This window comes from Oncorhynchus clarkii, chromosome 4 (assembly GCF_045791955.1).
Source record: "Oncorhynchus clarkii lewisi isolate Uvic-CL-2024 chromosome 4, UVic_Ocla_1.0, whole genome shotgun sequence".
In the NCBI taxonomy this organism is placed as follows: Eukaryota; Metazoa; Chordata; class Actinopteri; order Salmoniformes; family Salmonidae; genus Oncorhynchus; species Oncorhynchus clarkii.
The window spans coordinates 82,191,081-82,216,600 of NC_092150.1; the positions used below are offsets into that span (position 1 = coordinate 82,191,081).

The 25,520-nt window shown below is 46.3% G+C and overlaps 2 protein-coding genes across 2 annotated transcripts in view; one reads left to right on the forward strand and one right to left on the reverse strand.

The window, feature by feature from the left end:
* The window catches only part of LOC139407365 (synaptotagmin-14-like), a 48,133-nt gene extending 46,554 nt beyond the window's left edge, over positions 1–1,579 (forward strand). Inside the window, exons 10-12 of the mRNA XM_071151084.1 lie at positions 663–719; positions 935–1,050; positions 1,171–1,579. Of these exons, the coding sequence (XP_071007185.1) occupies positions 663–719; positions 935–1,050; positions 1,171–1,371 (374 nt within the window). The 3' untranslated portion in view covers positions 1,372–1,579. The remainder of the gene's footprint in view (positions 1–662; positions 720–934; positions 1,051–1,170) is intronic.
* A 784-nt stretch (positions 1,580–2,363) lies between these two features.
* Positions 2,364–25,520, reverse strand: part of LOC139407368 (exostosin-like 3) — a 56,159-nt gene continuing 33,002 nt past the window's right edge. Inside the window, exons 2-6 of the mRNA XM_071151088.1 lie at positions 13,386–15,983; positions 12,325–12,452; positions 8,455–8,599; positions 8,182–8,310; positions 2,364–6,689 (exon numbers count right to left, since the gene is read on the reverse strand). Of these exons, the coding sequence (XP_071007189.1) occupies positions 6,480–6,689; positions 8,182–8,310; positions 8,455–8,599; positions 12,325–12,452; positions 13,386–15,527 (2,754 nt within the window). The 5' untranslated portion in view covers positions 15,528–15,983 and the 3' untranslated portion in view covers positions 2,364–6,479. The remainder of the gene's footprint in view (positions 6,690–8,181; positions 8,311–8,454; positions 8,600–12,324; positions 12,453–13,385; positions 15,984–25,520) is intronic.

Below are 25,520 nucleotides of genomic sequence, written 5' to 3' on the forward strand. Positions count from 1 at the left end.
AGGGTAGCTATAGCAGCAGGGTAGCTATAGCAGCAGGGTAGCTATAGTAGTAGGGTAGCTATAGCAGCAGGGTAGCTATAGTAGTAGGGTAGCTATAGCAGCAGGGTAGCTATAGTAGTAGGGAAGCTATAGTAGTAGGGTAGCTATAGTAGTAGGGTAGCCATAGCAGCAGGGTAGCCATAGCAGCAGGGTAGATATAACAGCAGGGTAGCTATAGCAGCAGGGTAGCTATAGCAGCAGGGTAGCTATAGTATCAGGGTAGCTATAGCATCCCTGGGTTGAAGTAGTACTGCATTGGTTCCATTGTGCCAGGCAAGCTCAATCAAGCGCAGCTTAAGTATTCGATAGAAACAAATGCTATTTGATCCCAGGTCTGTACATGAGACAGGAATGGAAGGCATTGCTCTTTTCTGCTATAAGACATAGTTGATCATGTTATTGAGTAGGGTAGCTATTGCATTAAAATCCATAGATTTGAATAACATGTTTTATTCATGATGGTGGAATAACCTCTATATTCTTGCCTCTTATTTACTTACTTTCACAGTGTTTTATCCTCTCTAAACTGTCTTTCCTTTTATCCTGTCTAAACTCTCTTTCCTTCCCTCTGTTTTCCTCTTCTCTCCTTGTTCCTTCCTGGCCCTCTGTGTGTTGTGTCCCAGACGGTCTGTTTTGTTGTATAAAACAGCTAATAGGGGGACAACTTTATATCATGAGAGGTGAGTCCTCTGCTCTCAATTTATACACCTGTTCTATCTATACCAGAGACTCTGTGTCTGCTCCTCTCCGTTAATGTTGGCATATCGTGAAAGAGAACCTGAAACATTTCTGGGATTGAAAATGACACTCTATCCACAGGCCGTTCTTCACTGTTATGTTCATTAATATTCACTAGATGGCAGCCTCCCCCTTCTCTCACTCCCTACGTCCACAGACACCTATGTGAAGCTGATTATGCTGGACTCCAAGGGCAAGGAGATGTCCAAGTGCAAGACGTCGGTGTGCCGCGGTCAGCCCAACCCCACCTACAAGGAGACCTTTGTCTTTCAGGTGAGAGAGAGACAGAGAGAGACATAGATATAGACAGAAAGAAAGAGACAGAGAGAGTGAGACAGAGAAGGGATATAGAGACGGAGAGAAACAACCCACCCCATCTCTGTTGTCTTCCAGGTGGCCCTCTTCCAGCTCTCCGAGGTTTCCCTGGTGGTGTCGGTGTACAGCCGAAGGAGCAGCATGAAGGCCAGGGAGAAGGTGGGCTGTCTGTCCCTGGGGCTCAACAGCACTGGAGAGGAGCAGCAGTCACACTGGAGCCAGATGAAGGAAGCCGAGGGACAGCAGGTGTGCCATTGGCACACGCTCTTGGAATCTTGAACAGGTCTTGATGAGAATCACCAGATTTGATCTTGTTAACAAAGAATAATCTGTATAAATATATGTGAAATTAAATGGTTAAATAGGAGGAGGAATACATTGGAGGAAGAGGAAGATTGCGGGGTACGTTAACCTCAGTGTCGAGAGAGAGAATGGGTTCCATGACCTTCATTCAGAGAAGCAGAGGAGGAGCTGTGAGGAACCATCCACCTATACTATGCACCTGGTGTGGGATGTGTGTGAGGGTGCAGCACTTTGAGGAGCACGTGGATTCCACTTGGAGTCTCCCGTTCACTGACAGCTGCTCTACTCATGACACGTGTCCTGCTGACTCTGAAGCAGGACTGGACACACATTTGACTGTGAAACATGTTCGAAGAGGTGAACACTAGTAGTAGCACCCATGTTTTACTGTAACAAGAACCTCTTCCTCACTCCTGGCTTGAGCAGCGGGGTGCGGGGGTGTATTCTCTAATCTCTCCTCTCTCTTTGATGTCAGAGAATCAGTGTTTAGTTCAGGCATGTTGCCCAACACCCCACTCCCATTGGGCCAGGTGTCCTGCAGCAAACAGCCAAACAACACAAAGTCCTGTGGAATGGAGTCACTGTGACAATCTCAATTGCATACTCCTCACGTCCACTCTCCTCGCCTCCTCAAAACCCGATTGGATGAGAAAACCAGAGCTCGCTCCCCTGTGACCTTCTCCTCCAATGGGTTTTGAGGAGGCGAGAAGAATGCAATTGAGATTCTCCCATGGTGAGATTGGTGACACATTGCTCTAGTCTAGTTTGAGACCCAGTTTGCTGACTGAACTGAATCCCAGTCTATCTTGCAGTATCATCGACTAAGCTGAACAAGCTCATGAAGAGGCTAATAACACGCGGGTTGAGAGAATGAAGCATTGCATGTCAGGAATGTAGGCCTACTGTTCTATTTCTGCGGTAAAGGAGGAGACGGAGCTGGACAACGAAAGAACGACACGAGTCAGAGCCATGTTTTTAACCAACTTTAATTCCATGTTTGGCCTTCAATGGTTTATTTTACCCTGTCATCATTGGTCAGTCTGGTACAGAACAGGGCTGGCAGTAGTAGTTGCAGGTGCTAGTCCAGGACCATATTCATTAGCGAACACAAGCAAACAGCTTTAGTGTTGTAAATTAAAACTCAATTAAAACAAGCCTTTTTCATTGGACTAAATCCATATATTCCCTCTGCTTCAGTCTGTTTGGTGTATAATGAACAAGACCCAGGGTTGGGTGAGGGACAGTCACAGGAGCACCGTTTCAGAACACGTAAACACCTGGCTAAAGGAACGAGTTTCGGCTTTTTCCTGGCCCTCTTTCCTCGCTTGTTGCCACGGCAAAACCTCCTGTGCCACTGGCCCCGAAGAAAACTGAAAGGGGAAGGATGGAGGTGGGACTTTCAAAGCACTGTGCGAGACGTCACCCGACCAGACCCCTCCCTGCCGCAGGAAATGTCAGAAGTCTGTCAGCCAGGTAATTATGCAGGCAAAATCTGGAGCTCAAACTGAAGCACATACCCAGACTGTTGTCTCAAAGTCCTGATCTCAGATCAGTTTTGCTTTTCACCTGTCAAAGGATCCGGTTAAGATTGGTGCAGGCTAGAGCTGATCCCAGGTCTGCATTTTAGGACAAGTTTTACGACGTGCAGTCAATGCCACATCGAGCTACCGCTTTCAAGGAGCAGAGACACTAATCCTGACACTTATAAGAAATCCCACTACGACCTCTGACGAGCCGTCAACCAGGCAAAGCCTCGATATAGGACTAAAATCGAATCCTACTACACCGGTTCTGACACTCGGATGTGGCAGAGCTTGCAAACGATCAAGGATTACAAAGGGAAACCCAGTCATGAGCTGCCTAGTGACGGAAGTCTACCAGACGAGCGAAATGCTCACCTAGAGGAATGCACGAGAGCACCAGCTGTTCTGGACGACTGTTTGATTTCGCTCGCCATAGCCGATGTGAGTAAGACCTTTAAAACAGATTAACATTCACCGCGGGGTCAGATGGGTTCACAGGACGGGAACAAAGAGCATGCTCTGATCAGCTGGCAAGTGTCTTTAGACATTTTCAACCTCTCCAGGACCCAGTCTGTAATACCTACATGTTTCAAGCAGACCACCATAGACCCTGTGTCCAAGAATGCCAAGGTAACCCGTCTAAATCACTATCGCCCCGTAGCACTCGGCTGTAGTGGAGCGGGTTGAGAGCGTCTCGTTCCTCGGCATCCACATCACTAAGGAATTAACATGGTCCAAACACACCAACACAGTCGTGAAGAAGGCACGACAACACCTCTTCCCCCTCAGGAGGATGAAAAGATTTGGCATGGGCCCTCGGATCCTCATGAAGTTCTACAGCTGCACCATCTTGACTGGCTGCATCATACCGCAAGGCGCTACATTGCGTGAGGCCCAGTATATCACTGGGGCTGAACTTCCTGCCATCCCGGACCTCAATAACAGATGGTGTCAGAGGAAGGCCCTAAAAAATTGTCAGACTCCAGCCACCCAAGTCATAGACAAGCGGTACCTATGCACCAAGTCTGAAACCAATAGAACCCTGAACAGCTTCTACCCCCAAACCTTAAGATTGCTAAATAGTGAACCAAATAGCTACCCAAACTATCTGCACTGACCCCCTTATACATCAACTCTTGACTCATCACATACACTACTGCTAGTGCTTATTATCTATCCTATTGCCAAGTCACTTAACCCCTACCTATATGTACATATCTACCTCAATTACCTCATTCCCCTGCACATCAACTCCGTACTGGTGCCCCGTGTATAAAGCCAAGTTATCTTTACTCATTGTGGATTTATTCCTTGTGTTATTATCGTTCTATTGTTCTCTCTACATTGTTGGGAAGGGTAAGTAAGCATTTCACTGTTAGACTACACCAGTTCTTTACAAAGCATGTCACAAATAACACTTGATTTGGTTTTCGTTAGTGTTGTAATGGGGCCCACTGATGCCGGGTCAGTCAGGGGAGCAGGTTCCGTTGTCTGAGAGCTAATGACCAAGATCACATTCCATTTTATTGCAGTCATTTCTATTCACAAACCCCTTTAGAAGCAAGCCTTATAAGATCCATTTAATATATTCAATGAAATAAATATACAGAAAGCATATGTGGGGCGATAATGTTGAGTTCTAGAAAAGTAGCCTCCCAGAGTAAGACCAATCCTATTTTCTGATCAACAGTGTTGTCATCTCTCCTGAATCATCTGAAATAAAGGATGCATTGTTAGTTTATATCATCCAGTCAAATGAATGGAATGAAGCCAGAAAAGGTCAAAGTACATTAAGTAATAAGGGCTGCATAGTACAAGGGCGGGCGCTGCCATTTTCATAGCCGAGGGACCTATTTTTGGGGGGGATGGGGGTGGCCAAGGTGGAAGAGTACCGTCTAACGGGGGGGGGGGGGGGGGTACCAGACTGCATTGTGCACTTTACAAAACATTGTGCTGTTTTTCAGCATATAACATCGTACCTATTTGGCAAAAAAAAACATTCATTGAGCATGAAATCGTTATGAAATGAAACTTGAGGGACCGACATGGAGACGCTGTACAGAGAAGAAGCTCCTTTTGAAGGTTCAAACTGAATGGAACTGTAACCTTCGACATGATTGGACCATGATGATGAGAGACAGAAACACCAAAACATCTTCAGAGCCGAAATAAGCTTATTTTTCAATTCCTTGTACAATTGATGCTCCTGCGGGAAGTTTCCCCTAGGTCCAGATCTGGAATCAGCTTCCCCTCCCCAATCCTAACATTAACCATTAGTGGGAGAAGTTAAAATCTGACCCAAGATCGGCATCTAGGGGCAACATCACCCTACTCCATTACTGAACACTTAATTAGGACTACTCAGACATTTAACAATAACCATTGGTAGACCAATATCACTAACATCCAAAAAGTCAGAAAAAAAGCCAAGGTCTGACTTTACACCAATGTAGTCTGCTGTAGGCTTAATGAATGTGTTAGGTAATGGGATTCCAACTAATATAGTTTCCTATGAATATTTTACAGATTTTTCTGGTAAACTTGTAGAACTTGTGGCATAATGGTCCTGTAGTCTCCATCTGAGGTCATTTAAAGACAGAATGACAAAGACCACTTTCTAGCTTAGTTTAGGTCTGCCCATAGAAATATAATCTACTGTGAAATTGACATGGTCTGAGGGCCTTTACCCGTTCTAGTGATTCTATGGGTCAGCTAATAACGAGGTTCTGGTGACGACTGACCATCCCACAGGGAGATTTACACTACTAAACACCATGTAAAAAAGTAAGATCATTGAATAGAATACTTCTGCGACCTTCAGTGCTTCTCTCACGGTTTCATATACAAGAGTAGAGTAAATACATGTCAAATTAGTTTACAAATATAAAATAAACGACAAAAAACAAAACAATTTGTGCAATGACAAATGGTATGCCTTTGTTTCTCTCTCAAAGGGTGAAATGTCTAGCTAGCAATTCAGGAGCTCAGGGCTGGCCCACGTGACAGTCCACTGTCTCATTCTCTCCCTGTGTCAGTTTAAAACCAGTATGTTGTCTAGCTAGCAATTCAGGAGCTCAGGGCTGGCCCACGTGACAGTCCACTGTCTCATTCTCTCCCTGTGTCAGTTTAAAACCAGTATGTTGTCTAGCTAGCAGTTTAAAAGCAGTCCGTTTACAATGCCAGTTTGAGTTTGTCTTGCAGAGTCAAGTTAAGTCACTGTCCTTGGACAGGCAGTGTTGCCAGCGTCCTCTCCTCTTTCTCTCTGCAGGCCCATAACAAGCCAAATGAAATCTGTAGTAGTTGATGATGTAACACACATGAAGAATACAATTACGTTAAAAAAAATGAAAAGGCTTCTTGATTGGCAGAGGTTCTTCTCAGCTTCCAGTGAAGGTGTGGTCTGTCTCATTCATCCTAGATCCATTCCTGGGTTTAAGCCCTCATCCCAAAACCTCCCTCTTTCTCAGAACCAGTCCTGTCTGCTCTCTCTTCCGTCCTGCCTGAGTTCCTCAGTCTCTAGCTCCGTTCTGCCCAACGTTCTTAGCTGGGCCTAGCCCTGGGCTAGATGAACTTGAAGCACTTAGTCTTGTCGTGGGGCAGACGCGTCTTGAAGAGCACAGAGTCCACGCGGAACTGCGTGTAGAGTAAGGGCATGTAGCCGTACACCTTGACAAAGAAGTTGATGCACTTGTGGCGCTCGTGGAAGTGAGAGTCGTCATGCGACAGGGCCTGCGGGCAGCCGGGGCAGCGGAAGGTCCAACGAGACGTCACCTGAGATGGGGAGAGAGGGTGTGAGACAGGGTGTGAGTGTGTGAGTGTGTGAGACAGGGTGTGAATGTGTATACATATCTAATTACAATGTAACAGTCACTTCTATTGCTTTGTTGATACCGTGAACATGCAGTTGTAACATATGGTCATACACGGAGTATACCAAGCATTGCGTTGCACCTCCCCTTGCCCTCAGAACACCCTCAATTCACAGAGGCATGGACTCTACAAGGTCTCAAAAGTGTTCCACAGGGATGCGGGCCCATGTTGACTCCAATGCTTCCCACAGTTGTGTCAAGTTGGCTGGATGTCCTTTGGGTGGTGGACCATTATTGATACACACGGGAAACTGTTGAGCGTGAAAAACCCAGCAGCGTTGCAGTTCTTGACAAAAAAAGGTGCGCCTGGCACTTACTACAATACCCAGTTCCATACCCAGTTCCATACCCCGTTCCATACCCCGTTCCAAACCCCGTTCCATACCCAGTTCCATACCCCGTTCCATACCCCGTTCCATACCCCGTTCAAAGGCACTTAAATCTTTTGTCTAGCCAATTCACCCTCTGAACGGCACACATACACAATCCATGTCTCAATTGTCTCAAGGCTTAAACATCCTTCTTTAACCTGCCTCCTCCCCTTCATCTACACTGATTGAAGTGGATTTAACCGGTGACATCAATAAGGGATCATAGCTTTCATCTGGATTCACCTGGTCAGTCTGTCATGGAAAGAGCAGGTGTTCCTAATGTTTTGTACACTCAGTGTGTGTCAATGAATACTAGCACAGAAAGCTATTGGGCCAGTAACTGAAAGGTCGTTGATTAGAATCCCTGAGTCGACTAGGTGAAAAATCTGCCACTGTGCCCTGAAGAGAGGCACTTCAGATCTAATTGAAAGGCCCTCTGGATAAGAGTGTCTGCAAAATGACAAATGTAATTGTCCACGGCACACAAGATGGAGGCTTACTGCATCTCTTAAGGCTGATTTTCCAGAAAAATTCAAGTCACTTAGTTACAGGAGTTTACTTCCACTGCCTGCACTATTCACCAGCCTAATTCCTACCAGAGAATTCCTGGTAAGTTACACACTCCATCAAAACATGTCCTTAAATTCCCAAACTAATTTGAAGAAACACCTCAGAATCAAGGCTCTGTATATCAAAGGGGCTAAAACTGAGGGTCTCACAACTTCCACTTGGCTTGGTTGGTATAATTAGTCCACTAGCCATAAATCTGTAAATACTAGTCAGAAATGTCTTGCAAATAGATTTAGAGGGAAACACAAGCTTAGGGCAACAATTCAATCTCGCTGTGTTCTGATTTATAATTCACAACAGTATAACGAACATGTCAGGTTGAGTAATGGTCGGTCTAAGTGAGCAGAAAAATAAATCAGCAGGGCCCGGGGTGTGTGTGTTTTTGAGAGTACCTGTGTGTGTTCAAAATGTGTATGTTCGGTGTGGGTGTGTGTGCATGCGTGGCCCACTGACCTTGATAGGGGGCTTGCGGGTGATATGCGACACCAGGAAGTTCATGGCGATGTCCTCACAGTTGATGTACTCATCCACCATGTCGCGGATGGCCTGGGGCATCACGTACGAGTACAGGTACGCGTAGTACTGCAGCAGAGGATCAACCAGAGTCATGTTCATTAGGGCACATAACATTGGGATGAGTAAGACAGGCGAGTTGGCAGCAGAGTTATGTCGCATAGAGGTCAGGGGTCACAGGGTTGAATGATGGGAGAGGGGGAGGGACTGTACCTTGTGAAAGAAGGCGGCGCCCGTCAGTACCATGGACAGTTCACAGGAGTAGTTAGAGTTATAGAGCCATGACTGGTGATTGACGTCCCAGGCATGGAACCTCCCAGGGAAGCCCACGATGCGGTCCCTGGCCTCCCTCCACACTCTGATAAACACAACGACACGTAGAGAAACACGATTACTGACCATAGTCTGATAAACCCAACGACACGTAGAGAAACACGATTACTGACCACACTCTGATACAAACCAGACTGGAATACAGTTACTAACCATACTCTGATACAAACCAGACTGTTATACAGTTACTAACCATACTCTGATACCAACCAGACTGTTATACAGCTACTAACCATACTCTGATACAAACCAGACTGGTATACAGTTACTAACCATATTCTGAAACCAACCAGACTTATACAGTTTTATTCAATTATGTAGAGGAAAAGTCAGCATTATACAGGGGGGAATGAGCGGAGAATTTCATCAAAATGTGACCACAATATATACATATTGTACTGTACATGAAGGCCTATAATGAAAATGATTTAGCTGACAACAAGGTCTCTACAGCTCATCAGCAAAGACAGCAATCTACAAGGAGAAGAGCTGTATAGAGGTATGCGTTGTGCATTCGTTTATCTCCCACACACTGCACCCACCCTCATCTCTGAGGGGGTGTCCTCTCTGCATGCACACACACCTCTTCTGGAGTTACCTACATTTCTACTTCTGGTGAACAGAGGAATTCTCCATAAGTGCACACACGTCAAGTATATACTCCTATCAAACAGCAGACCTTTTCCTTGGCGATCTAGCACATTCTCATTACATGCATGCTTTATAAATTCCCACTGGAGCGGTTGTTCTAAGTGAGGAGAAACAACAGTCCAAGAGAGTTCTAGATGATGGGATAACAGTCCAGGAGAGTTCTAGATGATGGGGTAACAGTCCAGGAGAGTTCTAGATGATGGGGTAACAGTCCAGGAGAGTTCTAAGTGAGGAGAAACATTCCAGGAGAGTTCTAGGTGAGGAGAAACATTCCAGGAGAGTTCTAGGTGAGGACAGGCAGTTAACCCACTGTTCCTAGGCCGTCATTGAAAATAAACATTTGTTCTTAACTGACTTGCCTAGTTAAATAAAGGTAAAATAAAAAAATAAAAACATTCCAGGAGAGTTCTAGGTGAGGCGAAACATATGAGGAGAGTTCTAGGTGAGGCAAAACATTCCAGGAGAGTTCAAGGTGGGGAGAAACATTCCAGGAGAGTTCAACGTGGGGAGAAACATTCCAGGAGAGTTCAAGGTGGGGAGAAACATTCCAGGAGAGTTCAAGGTGGGGAGAAACATTCAAGGAGAGTTCTGGGAGAGGGGAAACATTCCAGGATAATTCTAGGTGATGAGAAACATTCCAGGAGAGTTCAAGGTGGGGAGAAACATTCCAGGAGAGTTCTAGGTGAGGAGCAACACTCCAGGAGAGTTCTAGGTGAGGGGAAACATTCCAGGAGAATTCTAGGTGAGGAGAAACATTCCAGGAGAGTTCAAGGTGAGGAGAAACATTCAAGGAGAGTTCAAGGTGAGGAGAAACATTCCATGAGAGTTCTAGGTGAGGAGAAACATTCCATGAGAGTTCTAGGTGAGGAGAAACATTCCATGAGAGTTATAGGTGAGGAGAAACATTCCAGGAGAATTCAAGGTGAGGAGAAACATTCCAGGAGAATTCTAGGTGAGGATAAACATTCCAGGAGAGTTCAGGATAATTCATGACAAATGACACCATTCATACAGTGCAGCATTTTGCCTGCCCGGACATGCTGCAGTGGCTAACCTTTAGATGATGCACAGAGTGCTGTTCACATAATCACAAGTCCCCACTTAGGCTTTAAACAGTACTTAAAGCTACAGCCTGGGATTTAAAGCTGTTCAATAGTAAATTAAATCCTTGATATTTACACCCATTGATCCTTGAAGAATGTAACTTAAAAAATGCCTGAGGGACATAGCATAACCATGTCTTTACCATTACCCAAAATATAGGCTGAGGTTTTATTTCTCCATTGTTTAAAAACAGCAAGAATGTAAACAATGCATAGATTCAAAATATGGTTAAGATTTTGTAAAAATATGTTCAGTCATTGGATGTAGAGCGCCGTCTATGGATTTGGGAGGGGTTACATTTCCCTAGCACGGCCATTTTGTTATTTATTTTTATCCAAGAACGTAGCTTTATATATGGTATTACAGTGCATTCGTAAAGTATTTTTTTGTTTAATTACAGCCTTATTCTAAAAATGATTAAATACTCCGCTCAGGTGCATCCTGTTTCCATTGATCATCCTTGAGATGTTTCTACAACCTGATTTGAGTCCACCTGTGGTAAATTCAATTGATTGGACATGATTTGGAAAGGCACACACGTCAATATAAGGTTCCGTAGTTGACAATGCATGTCAGAGCAAAAAACAAGCCATGAGGTTGAAGGAATTGTCTATAGAGCTCCGAGACAGGATTGTGTCGAGGCACAGATCTGGGGAAGGGTACCAAAATATGTCTGCAGCATTGAAGGTCCCCAAGAACACAGTGGCCTCCGTTGTTCTTAAATGGAAGAAGTTTGGAACCATCAAGACTCTTCCTAGAACTGGTCGCCCACTGTAAAGGTGCTTCAACAAAGTACTGAGTAAATGGTCTGAATACTTTCCGAACGCACTGTATATATTCATGGTGAGGCAAGTCTAGCTCGGGTGGTGCTTGAAAATTCAACATGGTCCATTTTTCTCTTGTTGATCTGTCAGGGTCAGTGAGATGTGTTTGTTTTGTGTGGTATATTCTGTGCTTCAAATGCTTTTCAATGTCAGTGTGGCTGGTATTTGGTATTTTATTAGGATCCGCACGAGCTGTTGCAGCAGCTACTCTTCCTGGGGTCCACACAAAGCATGAAATAATACAGAACATTAATAGACAAAAACAGCTCAAGGACTGCATAAATGTAAAACGTCCCATACAACCTACATATCAGTACATACACACAATATCTTTGATGGAAAGGAGTTCCACGTAATCATGGCTCTATATAATACTGAAGGTCTCTTTTTTTTGTTCTGGATTTTGGGACTGTGAAAAGACCACTGGTGGCATGTCCGGTGGGGTAAGTGTGTTCTGGACCTGGACACTGTGAAAAGACCCCTGGTGGCATGTCCGGTGGGGTAAGTGTGTTCTGGACCTGGACACTGTGAAAAGACTCCTGGTGGCATGTCCGGTGGGGTAAGTGTGTTCTGGACCTGGACACTGTGAAAAGACCCCTGGTGGCATGTCCGGTGGGGTAAGTGTGTTCTGGACCTGGACACTGTGAAAAGACTCCTGGTGGCATGTCCGGTGGGGTAAGTGTGTTCTGGACCTGGACACTGTGAAAAGACCCCTGGTGGCATGTCCGGTGGGGTAAGTGTGTTCTGGACCTGGACACTGTGAAAAAGACTCCTGGTGGCATGTCCGGTGGGGTAAGTGTGTTCTGGACCTGGACACTGTGAAAAGACCCCTGGTGGCATGTCCGGTGGGGTAAGAGTGTGTGTCAGTGCTCTATGTAAGTTGATTATGCAAACATTTTGAGTTTAACAATGTTTCTTATAAAAACAAGAAGTGATGCAGTCAGTCTCTCCTCTACATTTAGCCAAGAGAGACTGACATGTATGGTATAGATATTAGCTCTCTGAATGTTAGAGTTTTAAAACATATTTTGGAATAAGTGTCAATTCACACATTTGTCATTATCTGTAGACAGATAATCTGAAAAATGTATATTTATAAATCTATGAGACACAAAACATATGGCACTTTCTTTTTCCAAAGAACTTTGGCTTTGGCCCCCCCCCCACTGACCTGAACCCGAACATGATCTCGTCGTGGCGGAGGTGGGCGTCGTCGTCGATGGACAAGATGGCTTCCGTCTCCACGACGTCCCAGGGCAGGAACCGGTTGTTGAGGCTGTTCTTCTCCGTGCGCACCACCTGCAGGACAGGAGACATGTTAGAGGGATAGTGCAACATCTTGGCAATGCCCTTTTGTCTACATGAACTCATGGATACCATTGTTCTGTGTGCAGTTTGAAGGAAGTTGAAGGTATTTTCTGGAGCCATCGCTAACTTGTGTTAGCGCAAAGACTGGAAGTCCACAGGAATCTTCACTGAAGAAACATCTTTTAGTATTTTGTTAATTAGTTCATTTGTAATACAATCCCAATAATGTGTGCACTGGCATGCAGGCACATTTTCAAAATAGAGGACTTCCAGTACAGAGCAAAAACAATGTGTTTTGCATCCTATGAGTCCTAATGTGGAATTTCATTAAAGTAGGCCTAGAGCACAGGGTAGTAAACCATGGGCCAAACCACTCAGCCCCCCTTTCTCAACAACATTCTTAGACTACCCGCTCTTTAAAAACAAGGTATGTCCAATAGCAATAAATATTTAAGAGGATTTTAAAATGTGTCAACCAATTAGGCTATTAATTCAAGATCATTCAACTATCCTCCCATCACAACACCCTGCAGAGAGGGAATCTCGCCCACAGGCTGTGTCATTTGGGGTTCTTGAATATTCTGTTTAACTTCTCATCTACTATAAAAGCCAGACCTTTGCTGTGGACTAAACATGTTCTATTTCCTTTTATATCAGTGGGTGTATTTTGACTGGCTGGCCTGCAGACCTGTAGGGAAAAGCTTCAAAGCGAAGCAGGGAGAGCAGATCAAATCAGCTTCAGGAGCTAGCCTGATGTCTCTCAGACACACAGCCTCAGACTGCTGCACCACATCACAGGTTGAGGTTACACTTTTTGCATTTCAGAGTATTCTCTCCCATTCAATAATATTGTTCATTCTGAGCAGTGAGAGCACTAAGCAGCAGGGGTATGTTTGGTATTCAGCGACGGCGGAAGGTACTCACCACAATGGGCAGGCCGATGTCTGGCCACAGCAGGTCATCTGAAGGAGGCTTGGGGGAGTTCCACACCACCACCACCTTGTTGAGGTAAGGCAGCCCGTTGAGCCTCTCCAGGGAGTTCATCAGAACCTCCTCCCTCTCATAGGTCAGCATGACCACTGTGAACTGCTCCCGGGGCACGTTCCCACCCAGCGCTGCCTGAAACTCCTTCCCCGAGCCACCCGTGCCACTGCCAATGGGGCGGAAGCCCGTGCCCGAACCCAGGAACTTGGCCTCCGAGGGCAGCACCGGGTCCAGCGGCGTGTGAGGGAAGAGGTGGAAAGGCCCAGGGGCGCGGTTCCAGGTCTGGTAGGTGTCGGATGCTGTGTAGGTGAAGTTTCGAAGGAAGCGTGGTGAGGCGTAGGGTGGCTCCGTCTCCACGGGACCCAGGTCCAGGTCGCCATTGTCGCCCATGTTAGCATCCGTGCCCGCCATCTTGCCCGCCTTGTGGGGGATCTCCTGGGCGGGCTCCTCGTGGATGGGCGCGGGGGGCACCTGGATGCGGGTCCGGACGCTAGCCAGAATTGTGCCCAGGACGTTCTCTGAGGTAGAGAAGTAGGTTTCCCACAGGAAGCGGCCCTGTCGCCGCATGGCCAGCAGGTCATTGTCTGATAGGCTGCGTAGCAGGAAGTGCAGCTCGGTGATGCGGGGCTTGGGCACCATAATGGCCGCCTCGCTCCAGTGGACCAGCTGATGGTAGGGCAGCCTGGCATGGTCCCCCAGTACCACAGGGATGGCCCCCACCTCCAGGGCCTCAAACAGCCTCATGCCATTGCCCGCTGAGGCCATCAGTTGACCGTCCCCGGGGGAGATGACCAAGGCAAAGGTGGAGGCCTTAAGGACCTCTAGCCGCTCCTCCCTCTCCCCACACAGGGCCCACTCTGTGGGCAGGCTGGGCTGCGGGCTCTTACAGGTGAACTCCACCAGCACCCGGTCCAGGCGGCTGTCCTGCACTGCCTTAAGCGTTCCGATGATACGATCGTCGTAGTCGGCTGGCGGGTCTCCCTCCATCTCCTCCTCAAAGGACTGAGGCGGCCCCTCCTGCAGGCTGCTCCTCAGAGACTCCACCCTCTCGCCCTGGAAGGTAAACAGGTACTTCCTCTTGACGGGCACCTGGGGCGGCACCTCCAGGAAGTTGGGCTCAGAGAGGGCATGGACCAGTGGGGACACCACCAGGTCAAAGCCCTCGCGGTACTGCTGTTCAAGAAAGGTGGACTGGGCCACTGCCGCCCGGCCCGTGCTCACATTGTACAGGAAGTTCTGTGTCATGGACTTCCTGGAAAGGTGGACCAGGAGATGGTTGTGTCCGTCAGACCTCCAGTACGGCAGAGCCTTCAGCTGCTTCTCCAGCGCTGAGGGGGCCGGGAGGGGGGAGGAAGGAGACTCTTGCAGCTCCCCCACCAGCACCACATACAGACAGGCGATGCTGGGGTTGTCCGTCACGTAGATGCTGCTCTTCACCGAGGTGGCGAAGGCCTGCCTGACCAGTGGGTCCAGGGACTCACCCCAGGGGTAGGAGGCCGTGTCGTAGACGTACACAGGGAAGCCAGAGGTCAACGGGCAGCGGGCGTAGTCGAAGCAGGAGCGCAGGCGGCAGACGTGGGCAGACTTGGGCGGGGGTAGTCCTGGGTCGTCCTTGTCAGGTAATAACCTCACGGGAAGCGAGAGCTTGGGCTGGTTCTGGGCCATCAGCTCCTTGTATGAGTGCTCCGTCTGGCTGATGACGTTCTTCAACTGCAGCAGGTCCTGCTTGGCACTGTCGATGCTACGCTTGCACGCTTCGATACGCAGGTTGAGTCGGACGATCTCCCCGTTCAGCTCTTGCCGCTTGGCCTCCAGCTGAAGCAGCTCCTCGCTGACCGACTCGCGGATGCGGCACAGGTCCTGCACGTGCTTGGCTTCGCACAGCTCACCGCCGGGCCGAGGGCCGAAGATGCGCTTGTCGGGGCCGCCTGCCTCGTCGATGGTGGTGAGGTAGTAGTGGGCAATGAGCGGGAAGAAGACCAGGATGAAGAAGAGCATGAAGCTGAGCCAGGTGAGGCGCACGCGCCGCAGCACCCACGGCTGGCCACCAGCCCCCACCCCGCCACCGTTACGCTGCATCATGGGTTAGGGTCACTGGGCTCAGTGCCGCACCGAAGAGTCTACTAGTCTACGGGAATCAGCAGCCATGGTGCAACCTCGTCAACATGGTGAAAGTGTGGACGCTAAACCATCAGTTGTTCATTGACTTGTTTTTTCCTTATAAAATGTAGATCTACTTGATCTTGGTTTTGCTTTTGGTATCAGATGTCGGGGGACCTCACCTTTATCCTGCAGGTGTGCCATAGTTCAGACAAGTCCATGCCATCATTCCTTTTGTATGATGTAGTTGTATTCCTGGCCTATGTAAGCACAGTGTCGGAAAGGGGAGCCCCTTCTGGGAAACGCCTTGGACGAGAGCATGGCTGGTCATAGTGCAGCAGAGTGTCATCATCGGTCGGCCGCTCCTGCCCAGGTTGTGCCCATTATCTGGGTCCGAGTGGGTCTGCCGAAGAGCGAAAGGCCTCCAAATGTCAAAACCTAAAGCAGATACAGAAAAACTATGTCAAAATGAGAATATATAAGGTCCCTAAAGGCCTGCACATACTGTAGGATATTGCAGTCTCAGCTGCTGGCGCTGACACATACGCAGATCGAATACACCTCTGCAGTTGACGTAGCCTACATTGGTTGACATAGCCTCGCAAGCCAATCGCAGAATGTGATGACAGAACGGAAGCAAAATGTACCATCTGGCCAGGTTGATGTCAAGATTGTAATTTGGTAACATCGCACAGTCGTAAAAGACAATCTGATTTACAGCGTGGGAAGGCCTTTGGCTGGCATTCTTAGTATATCAGATTAATAAACTCACGGAAAGTTTAGCCTTCACATCATAGTCCAAATAGGCATCAAACCAGAACAATACACTCACTGAGGATGTCACTAGGATAAATAACATTGTCAAGAATTCAAATGTGTGCTTTTGTGTGAGTGACAGATGTTTAAAGTTCATTTAAAAGTCCTATATACTGCATAATTTACTTCATTACAACACACAGCCTAGTTTTTCATTTCTCTCTACAGGCCTGAGATCAGTAAATGATCTGAAAAGCAGCACTGGGCGTACTGTATCAAAACTGCTGACAAGGTAAGATTCTACCAACAGCATCTCCTTCCTCGACTCTACATCCTTATTTGGAACGAGGGCTTTCTCCTCCTCACCAGCTTTCACATCACAGGCTACATCACTTACCAGACAGGTCTTCCTCCTGAACAGCTCAAAAACAAAAGAGGCTACAGAATCACAATACCGACTATTCTTCTCTGTGTTGGGGTAAACAGCAACAAAAAAGGTTTAGGTTTGCTATCAGCAGATAAATCCTAGTGCAGATAAGAGACTGATTCAGCGTAAAGGGCAGTGGTGAACGGGAGGACACCTAAAATAAAATGTTGGGTATTACTCCTCAGACAACAGCCCTAATGCATCAGTGAAGAATGAAAATAGCCTACCCTCTGGCAGACCAAAAAAAAAAAAAGGCATAGAACACAAACTAATCAATGCTGGTTCCAGTCTCTGACAAGGCAACAAGGTCACGGTGTAGTATCTTCACTGCTACACCTGCAGATGTTGGTGGCTAGGTCTAGGCCTGAACGCTAAACCCACAACATCCTGATCTGGCTAACATCACAGAATGGAAATCAGATTGGAGAGTTCACACTGACATATATCTTCATAAAAGACGAAGTGTGATGGAGTACGTGTTTACCTTGGCAACAGAAAAGGTTCATTTGTTGATGAGCCTGAAAAACTCCTAGCCCTGACGAAGACTGCACCAGTCATTGGACTAGTCTGCAGAAGTGGCTACTCTGGCTCCCCCTAGTGGATATACACTACACAAGGCTCATCTTGTTTGGTAAACTACTCTGGTTCCCCCTAGTGGATATACACTACACAAGGCTCCTCTTCCTTGGTTAGCTACTCAAACACATCGCCCTTTAAGGAGAAGTTTATCTAAAGTTCCATGTATAATAGTCATATCTTTATCAATGTTTATTATGAGTTTTTCTGTAAATTGATGTGGCTCTCTGCAATATCATTGCATGTTTTAGAACTACTGAACGTAACTCGCCAATGTAAATTCCAATGTTTTTCTGTGGCTTGGTGGTGACCTAACATAATCGTTTGTGGTGCTTTCGCTGTAAATCATTTTTGAAATCAGACACTGTGGCTGGATTAACGAGAATTGTATCTTTAAAATGGTGTAGAATACTTGTATGCTTGAAGAATTTTAATTATGAGATTTTTGTCGTTTTGATTTTGGCTCCCTGCACTTTCACTGGCTGTTACGGGGGGGGGGGGGGTTCCGCCTAGAACCCCAGTCCTAGACAGGTTAAGTTCTACACCTCAGCTGAATCTGGTAATGAATGGTGTGGCTGTTGAACAAGTTGAGGAAACTAAATTACTTGGCGTTACCTTAGATTGTAAACTGTCATGGTCAAACATATGGTTCAATGGTTGTTAAAATGGGGAGAGGTCTGTCCGTAATAAAGAGATGCTCTGCTTTTTTGACGCCACACTCCAACAAGCAAGTTCTGCAGGGTCTAGTTTTGTCTGATCTTGATTATTGTCCTTTCTAGACGCAGCTGGCCCAGAACAGAGCGGCACGTCTTGCTCTTCATTGTAATCACAGGGCTGATATAAATACTATGCATGCCAGTCTCTCTTGGCTTTGAGTTGAGGAGAGACTGACTGCATCACTTCTTTTTATAAGAAACTTGTTAGCATAGTCAACTTACACACAGCTCTGACACACACACTTACCCCACCAGAGGTATTTTCACAGTCCCCAAATTCAGAACAAATTCAAGAAAGCATACAGTATTATATAGAGCGCTTATTGCATGGAGCCATCTCATATTGCGCAAATAAACAGCAAACCTGGTTTCAAAAAACAGATAGAGCAACATCTCACGACACAACGACTCTCCCCTATTTGACCTAGATAGTTTGTGTGTATGCATTGACATGTGGGCTTGAGTTGTTCTTGTCTATTGATGTTCTGTATTATGTCATGTATTGTGTGGACCCCAGGAAAAGTAGCTGCTGCTTTTGCAACAACTAATGGGGATCCTAATACGAAATACTGTATGATTCAGTGCAGTATGCCGGTCAGAATTGATTAAAAAAGGTAATGCATGCCTACATATTAAGAAAGAGGTAAGAGTGGTTGTCAGGCAAAAATGATATGAAAATGTTTTACCATTGTGACGTTTGATGTACAGTTACATTTACGTGTTGCCTGACACCTGTTGTTGAGTTCACAGCTGGCGATGCCTCATCGCGATTGGTTATTCCCCATAATTCTATGACTTGGTCAATGAACGTCATCACTTCAGTGCCTTCAGAAAGTGTTCACACCCCTTGAATTGATCCACATTCCTTCGTGCTACAGCCTGAATTAAACATGTATTGAATTGAGATTGTTTTTGTCACTGGCCTACACACAATCACCCATAATGTCAAAGTAGAATTATTTTTACAAATTAAATAATACTGAAAAGCTGAAATGTCTTGAGTCAATACGTATTCAACCCTTTTGTTATGGCAAGAGTACAAATGTGCTTAACAAGTCACATAAGAAGTTGCATGAACTCTGTGTGCAAAAATAGTGTTTTCCATGACTACCTCCTGTCTGCACCCCACATATGTAAGGTCCCTCAGTCAAGCAGTGAATTTCAAAACACTGATTCAACCAGAAAGACCAGGGAGGTTTTCCAATGCCTCGCAAAGAAGGGCACCTATTGGTAGATTTTTTTTTTTTAAGATATTGAATATCTCTTGAGCATGATGAAGTTATTAATTACACGTTGGATGGTGTATCAATACACCCAGTCACTACAAATGCTTTCTTCCTGGCTCGGTTGCCGATGAGGAAACTCAGGGATTCGGACTCAGGGATTTCACCATGAGGCCAATAGGACTTTAAAACAGTTAGTTTAATGGCAGTGATAGGAAAAAACTGAGGATGGATCAACAACATTGTAGTTACTCCACAATATGACCCTAATTGACAGTGAAAATGAAGCTTGTTCAGAATAAAAAATATTCCAAAACATGTACACTGTTTGCAACAAGGCTCTAAAGTAATACTGCAAAACATGTACACTGTTTACAACAAGGCTCTAAAGTAATACTGCAAAACATGTACACTGTTTACAACAAGGCTCTAAAGTAATACTGCAAAACATGTACACTGTTTACAACAAGGCTCTAAAGTAATACTGCAAAACATGTACACTGTTTACAACAAGGCTCTAAAGTAATACTGCAAAACATGTACACTGTTTACAACAAGGCTCTAAAGTAATACTGCAAAACATGTACACTGTTTACAACAAGGCTCTAAAGTAATACTGCAAAACATGTACACTGTTTGCAGCAAGGCACTAAAGTAATACTGCAAAACATGTACACTGTTTACAACAAGGCTCTAAAGTAATACTGAAAAACATGTACACTGTTTACAACAAGGCTCTAAAGTAATACTGCAAAACATGTACACTGTTTGCAGCAAGGCACTAAAGTAATACTGCAAAAAATGTGGCAAAGCAATTCACTTTTTGTCCTTAATACAAAGTGTTATGTTTGTGGCATATCCAATAAAGCACATTACTGAGTACCACTCTCCATATTTTCAAGCGTAGTGGTGGCTGCATCATGTTATGGGTATGCTTATAATCAGGACTGAGGATTTTTTTTTAGGATAAAAAATCAAACCTGACTGGTGCTAAGCACAGGCATACTCCTAGAGGAAAACCTGGTTGTCTGCTTTCCACCAGACACTGGGAGATGTATTCACCTTTTAGTAGGACAATAACCTAAAACATAAGTCCAAATCTATATTAAAGTTGTTTACCAAGAAGACGGTGAATGTTCCTGAGTGGCCGAGTTACAGTTTCGACTTAAATTTGTTTGAAAATCTGAAAATGGTTGTCTTGCCAAGATCAACAACCAATTTGACCGAGCTTGAAGAATTTTGAACTAGAATAATCAGCAAATGTTTCACATCCAGGTGTGGAAAGCTCTTAGACAGTTACCCAGAAATACTCACAGCTGTCATCTCTGCCAAAGGGCATATTAACATGTATTGACTCAATGGGTTGAATACTTATCTAATTAAGATTATGGTTTATCTTTTTCTTTTTTTAAATTTTCTTTTTTACAAATGTTATAATTTTTCTTCCGCTCTGACATATTTTGTGTAGATCGTTGACAAGAAATGTATTTTTTTTGTGTACTTTTACCCCATTTTCTCCCCAATTTTGTGATATCCAATTGGTAGTTAGTCTTGTCCCAACGCTGCAGCTCCCCTCTGATTCGGGAGAGGTGAAGGTTGAGAGCCATGCTTCTTGACACACTGCTTGCTTAACCCGGAAGCCAGCCACACCAATGTGTTGGAGGAAACGCGTCCAGCTGGCGACCGAAGTCAGCTTACAGGTGCCCGTCCTGCCACAAGTAGTTGCTAGAGAGCGTTGAGACAAGGAAAGTCCAGCAGGCCAAACCCTCCCTTAACCCGGACAATGCTGGGCCAATTGGGAACCGCCTCATGGGTGTCCCCGTCATGGCCGGCTGTAACACAGCCCGGGATCAAACCCGGGTCTGTGGTCACGCCTCAAGCACTGCGATGCAGTGCCTGAGACCTCTGCACCACTTGTGTGGCCCTAAGAAATACATTTTAATCCCACTTTGTAACAGAACAAAATCTGGAAAAAGTCTATGGGTGTATTTCCTTTGGGGTACCTCAAACTGTCATGGTTACCAGCTGAGAAACTTTTGAGTTGATTTTACTCTTACTTCAGAGTTTGTCTGAGCAGTGTTTTAACATCATGGAAAAACCGACTCAGAACTGGCAGGTTTTTTGTCTTAAAACAGGTTTTACCAGGCTTCCCTGGACCTTTTTTGAGATGCTTTTTGGATACGGTTCTTGGTGGTTACTATTTTTCTGGAAGTTTGATGTTTCGCGAGCCAATGCTAAATAGCGTTTGCGCAATGACTGGAAGTGAACAGGTATGGTAGCGTATGTTTTGGTTAAGTAGAAAAATACCAGAATCTTGCAGTATCCCTTTAAACCTTGTCTGGAGGGTAAGCCAGTGTGTGACGCTTGTCCTGCTAGTCTAGACCCGTCTGGTTTTCACCATAAAGATATAAGCCTAAAGCCTTCCAGGCTCACAAGGCCTAGATTCACCCGTTTCATCATTCTAGACTCAATGACCACTTTTCACACCCTTTTATCATACTGACGTCATCGCGTTGCCTTGTCACTGTCCCCTGACACACATTATATCACTTGACAAAGTTAGCCAACATAGCTCATGAGTTCATAGCAGTGTTTTTTATATGGCCGAAATGAAATTAATTTGGAGAATCGCCAATGCGTAGACTGCGCCGTTCCCAGCTCTGAGCACCGATGTGCTTACTAACCCATCGACTGGCTGCTCAACAGTGAAAATATCCTTTATCTGGGTCATCAAACAGACTCTGCCTCTCTGCCTCTCCCTCCTCCCGCCCTGGCCTCCTGATTTGAAAATGTTGCAGAATTCTGGCCCCCTGAAATAGAGCTAGCCCAAGCTCTCACACATTATCGGCCGGCAGCTTTACATATTCCTGTTGATGTAGCCGCTTGAAGGTGAAGGCAAGGGCACCACATCTTAATGCATGCATTGTAATGCAATGTGTTTTGGGCTGCCTCTGTCTATTCCTCCTTGCACTGGTTTTTCTCCCAGAGTGCAAGTGCAAGCGGACACCATCTCAGCACTGTCATCTATTAGGAGCATAACATAAAACTGCCTCGCAACACGTGCCTATCCCGATGATTAGATTATCATTGATTCTCTCATAAACTCTGGCTGGCTTGATCGATACTGTCTGTGTGTTTGTGTGTGTTCCACATCCATTCCCTACAGGTTAAATTGAACTCGGTAGTAGAGGGTCAAGACTGTACTCTGAGGATTAGCCAAATCCTGCCGTTGTAGATGAGACTCGGTGTGTGTTTCACCCCAGGGCTAACGTCAACACTAAATCTGTGTGTTCACAGCCCCAGATTAGAGGTGGCGTTGGTTTGGCTCCGAGAGGCTGCCGCATCTCGTCTCCCATTTACTCTGGAGATCTGCATCACAGGCCTGAAACCTCACAGTGATTAATCTGAGGCTCCTGATAGGCCCTCTTAACACTGTTGATCTACGTGCATGTGGGTGGAGTCGTTTTTTTTGGGGGGGGGGGGGGGCTCTTTGCTGTGTTCCACCCAAAGCGGAAGTCCACCTTGTGTAGTGTATATCCACTAGGGGCTTGGGAGCCAGAGTAGCTTACCAAACAAGAGGTTCCTTGTGTAGTGCATATTCACCAGGGGGAGCCAGAGTATCTTTCCAAGGAAGAGGAGCCTTGTGTAGTGTTTATCCACTAGGGGGAGCCAGAGTAGTTTACCAAGGAAGAGGAGCCTTGTGTAGTGTATATCCACTAGGGGGAGCCAGAGTATCTTTCCAAGGGGAGCGTTGTGTAGTGTATATCCACTAGGGGGAGCCAGAGTATCTTTCCAAGGAAGTGGAGCGTTGTGTAGTGTATATCCACTAGGGGGAGCCAGAGTATATTTCCAAGGAAGGGGAGCCTTGTGTAGTGTTTATCCACTAGGGGGAGCCAGCGTAGTTTACCAAGGAAGAGGAGCCTTGTGTAGTGTATATCCACTAGGGGGAGCCAGAGTATCTTTCCAAGGAAGGGGAGCGTTGTGTAGTGTATATCCACTAGGGGGAGCCAGAGTATCTTTCCAAGGAAGTGGAGCGTTGTGTAGTGTATATCCACTAGGGGGAGCCAGAGTATCTTTCCAAGGAAGTGGAGCTTTGTGTAGTGTTTATCCACTAGGGATGCAACGGCACACAGTTGGTTGTCGAACCGTTCTGTACGCCCCCTACTGTTCAATAGGCACACATGAACCGCGAAATTACGTTATGCCTGTCATTTTCCAATATTTTCCAAAACTTGCTTATTGTGCTGCAGACTACACGCACATGGGTCTACAGGGTCTACAGTCAATCACGGACTACAGGAAGAAATCCAGCCCAGTCACGGACCAGGATGTCTTGCTCCCAGGCAGACTAAATAACTTTTTTGCCCGCTTTGAGGACAATACAGTGCCACTGACACGGCCTGCAACGAAAACATGCGGTCTCTCCTTCACTGCAGCCGAGGTGAGAAAAGACATTTAAACGTGTTAACCCTCGCAAGACTGCAGGCCCAGACGGCATCCCCAGCCGCGCCCTCAGAGCATGCGCAGACCAGCTGGCCGGTGTGTTTACGGACATATTCAATCAATCCCTATACCAGTCTGCTGTTCCCACATGCTTCAAGAGGGCCACCATTGTTCCTGTTCCCAAGAAAGCTAAGGTAACTGAGCTAAACGACTACCGCCCCGTAGCACTCACATCCGTCATCATGAAGTGCTTTGAGAGACTAGTCAAGGACCATATCACCTCCACCCTACCTGACACCCTAGACCCACTCCAATTTGCTTACCGCCCAAATAGGTCCACAGACGATGCAATCTCAACCACACTGCACACTGCCCTAACCCATGGACAAGAGGAACAAGAGGAATACCTATGTGAGAATGCTGTTCATCGACTACAGCTCGGCATTCAACACCATAGTACCCTCCAAGCTCGTCATCAAGCTCGAGACCCTGGGTCTCGACCCCGCCCTGTGCAACTGGGTACTGGACTGGGTACTGGACTTCCTGACGGGCCGCCCCCAGGTGGTGAGGGTAGGCAACAACATCTCCCCCCCCGCTGATCCTCAACACTGGGGCCCCACAAGGGTGCGTTCTGAGCCCTCTCCTGTACTCCCTGTTCACCCACGACTGCGTGGCCACGCACGCCTCCAACTCAATCATCAAGTTTGCGGACGACACAACAGTGGTAGGCTTGATTACCAACAACGACGAGACGGCCTACAGGGAGGAGGTGAGGGCCCTCGGAGTGTGGTGTCAGGAAAATAACCTCACACTCAACGTCAACAAAACTAAGGAGATGATTGTGGACTTCAGGAAACAGCAGAGGGAACACCCCCCTATCCACATCGATGGAACAGTAGTGGAGAGGGTAGCAAGTTTTAAGTTCCTCGGCATACACATCACAGACAAACTGAATTGGTCCACTCACACAGACAGCATCGTGAAGAAGGCGCAGCAGCGCCTCTTCAACCTCAGGAGGCTGAAGAAATTTGGCTTGTCACCAAAAGCACTCACAAACTTCTACAGATGCACAATCGAGAGCATCCTGGCGGGCTGTATCACCGCCTGGTATGGCAACTGCACCGCCCTCAACCGTAAGGCTCTCCAGAGGGTAGTGAGGTCTGCACAACGCATCACCGGGGGCAAACTACCTGCCCTCCAGGACACCTACACCACCCGATGTCACAGGAAGGCCATAAAGATCATCAAGGACATCAACCACCCGAGCCACTGCCTGTTCACCCCGCTATCATCCAGAAGGCGAGGTCAGTACAGGTGCATCAAAGCTGGGACCGAGAGACTGAAAAACAGCTTCTATCTCAAGGCCATCAGACTGTTAAACAGCCACCACTAACACTGAGTGGCTGCTGCCAACACACTGACACTGACTCAACTCCAGCCACTTTAATAATGGGAATTGATGGGAAATTATGTAAATATATCACTAGCCACTTTAAACAATGCTACCTTATATAATGTTACTTACCCTACATTATTCATCTCATATGCATACGTATATACTGTACTCTATATCATCGACTGTATCCTTATGTAATACATGTATCAATAGCCACTTTAAACTATGCCACTTTGTTTACATACTCATCTCATTTGTACATACTGTACTCGATACCATCTACTGTATCTTGCCTATGCTGCCCTGTACCATCACTCATTCATATATCCTTATGTACATATTCTTTATCCCCTTACACTGTGTACAAGACAGTAGTTTTGGAATTGTTAGTTAGATTACTTGTTATTACTGCATTGTCGGAACTAGAAGCACAAGCAT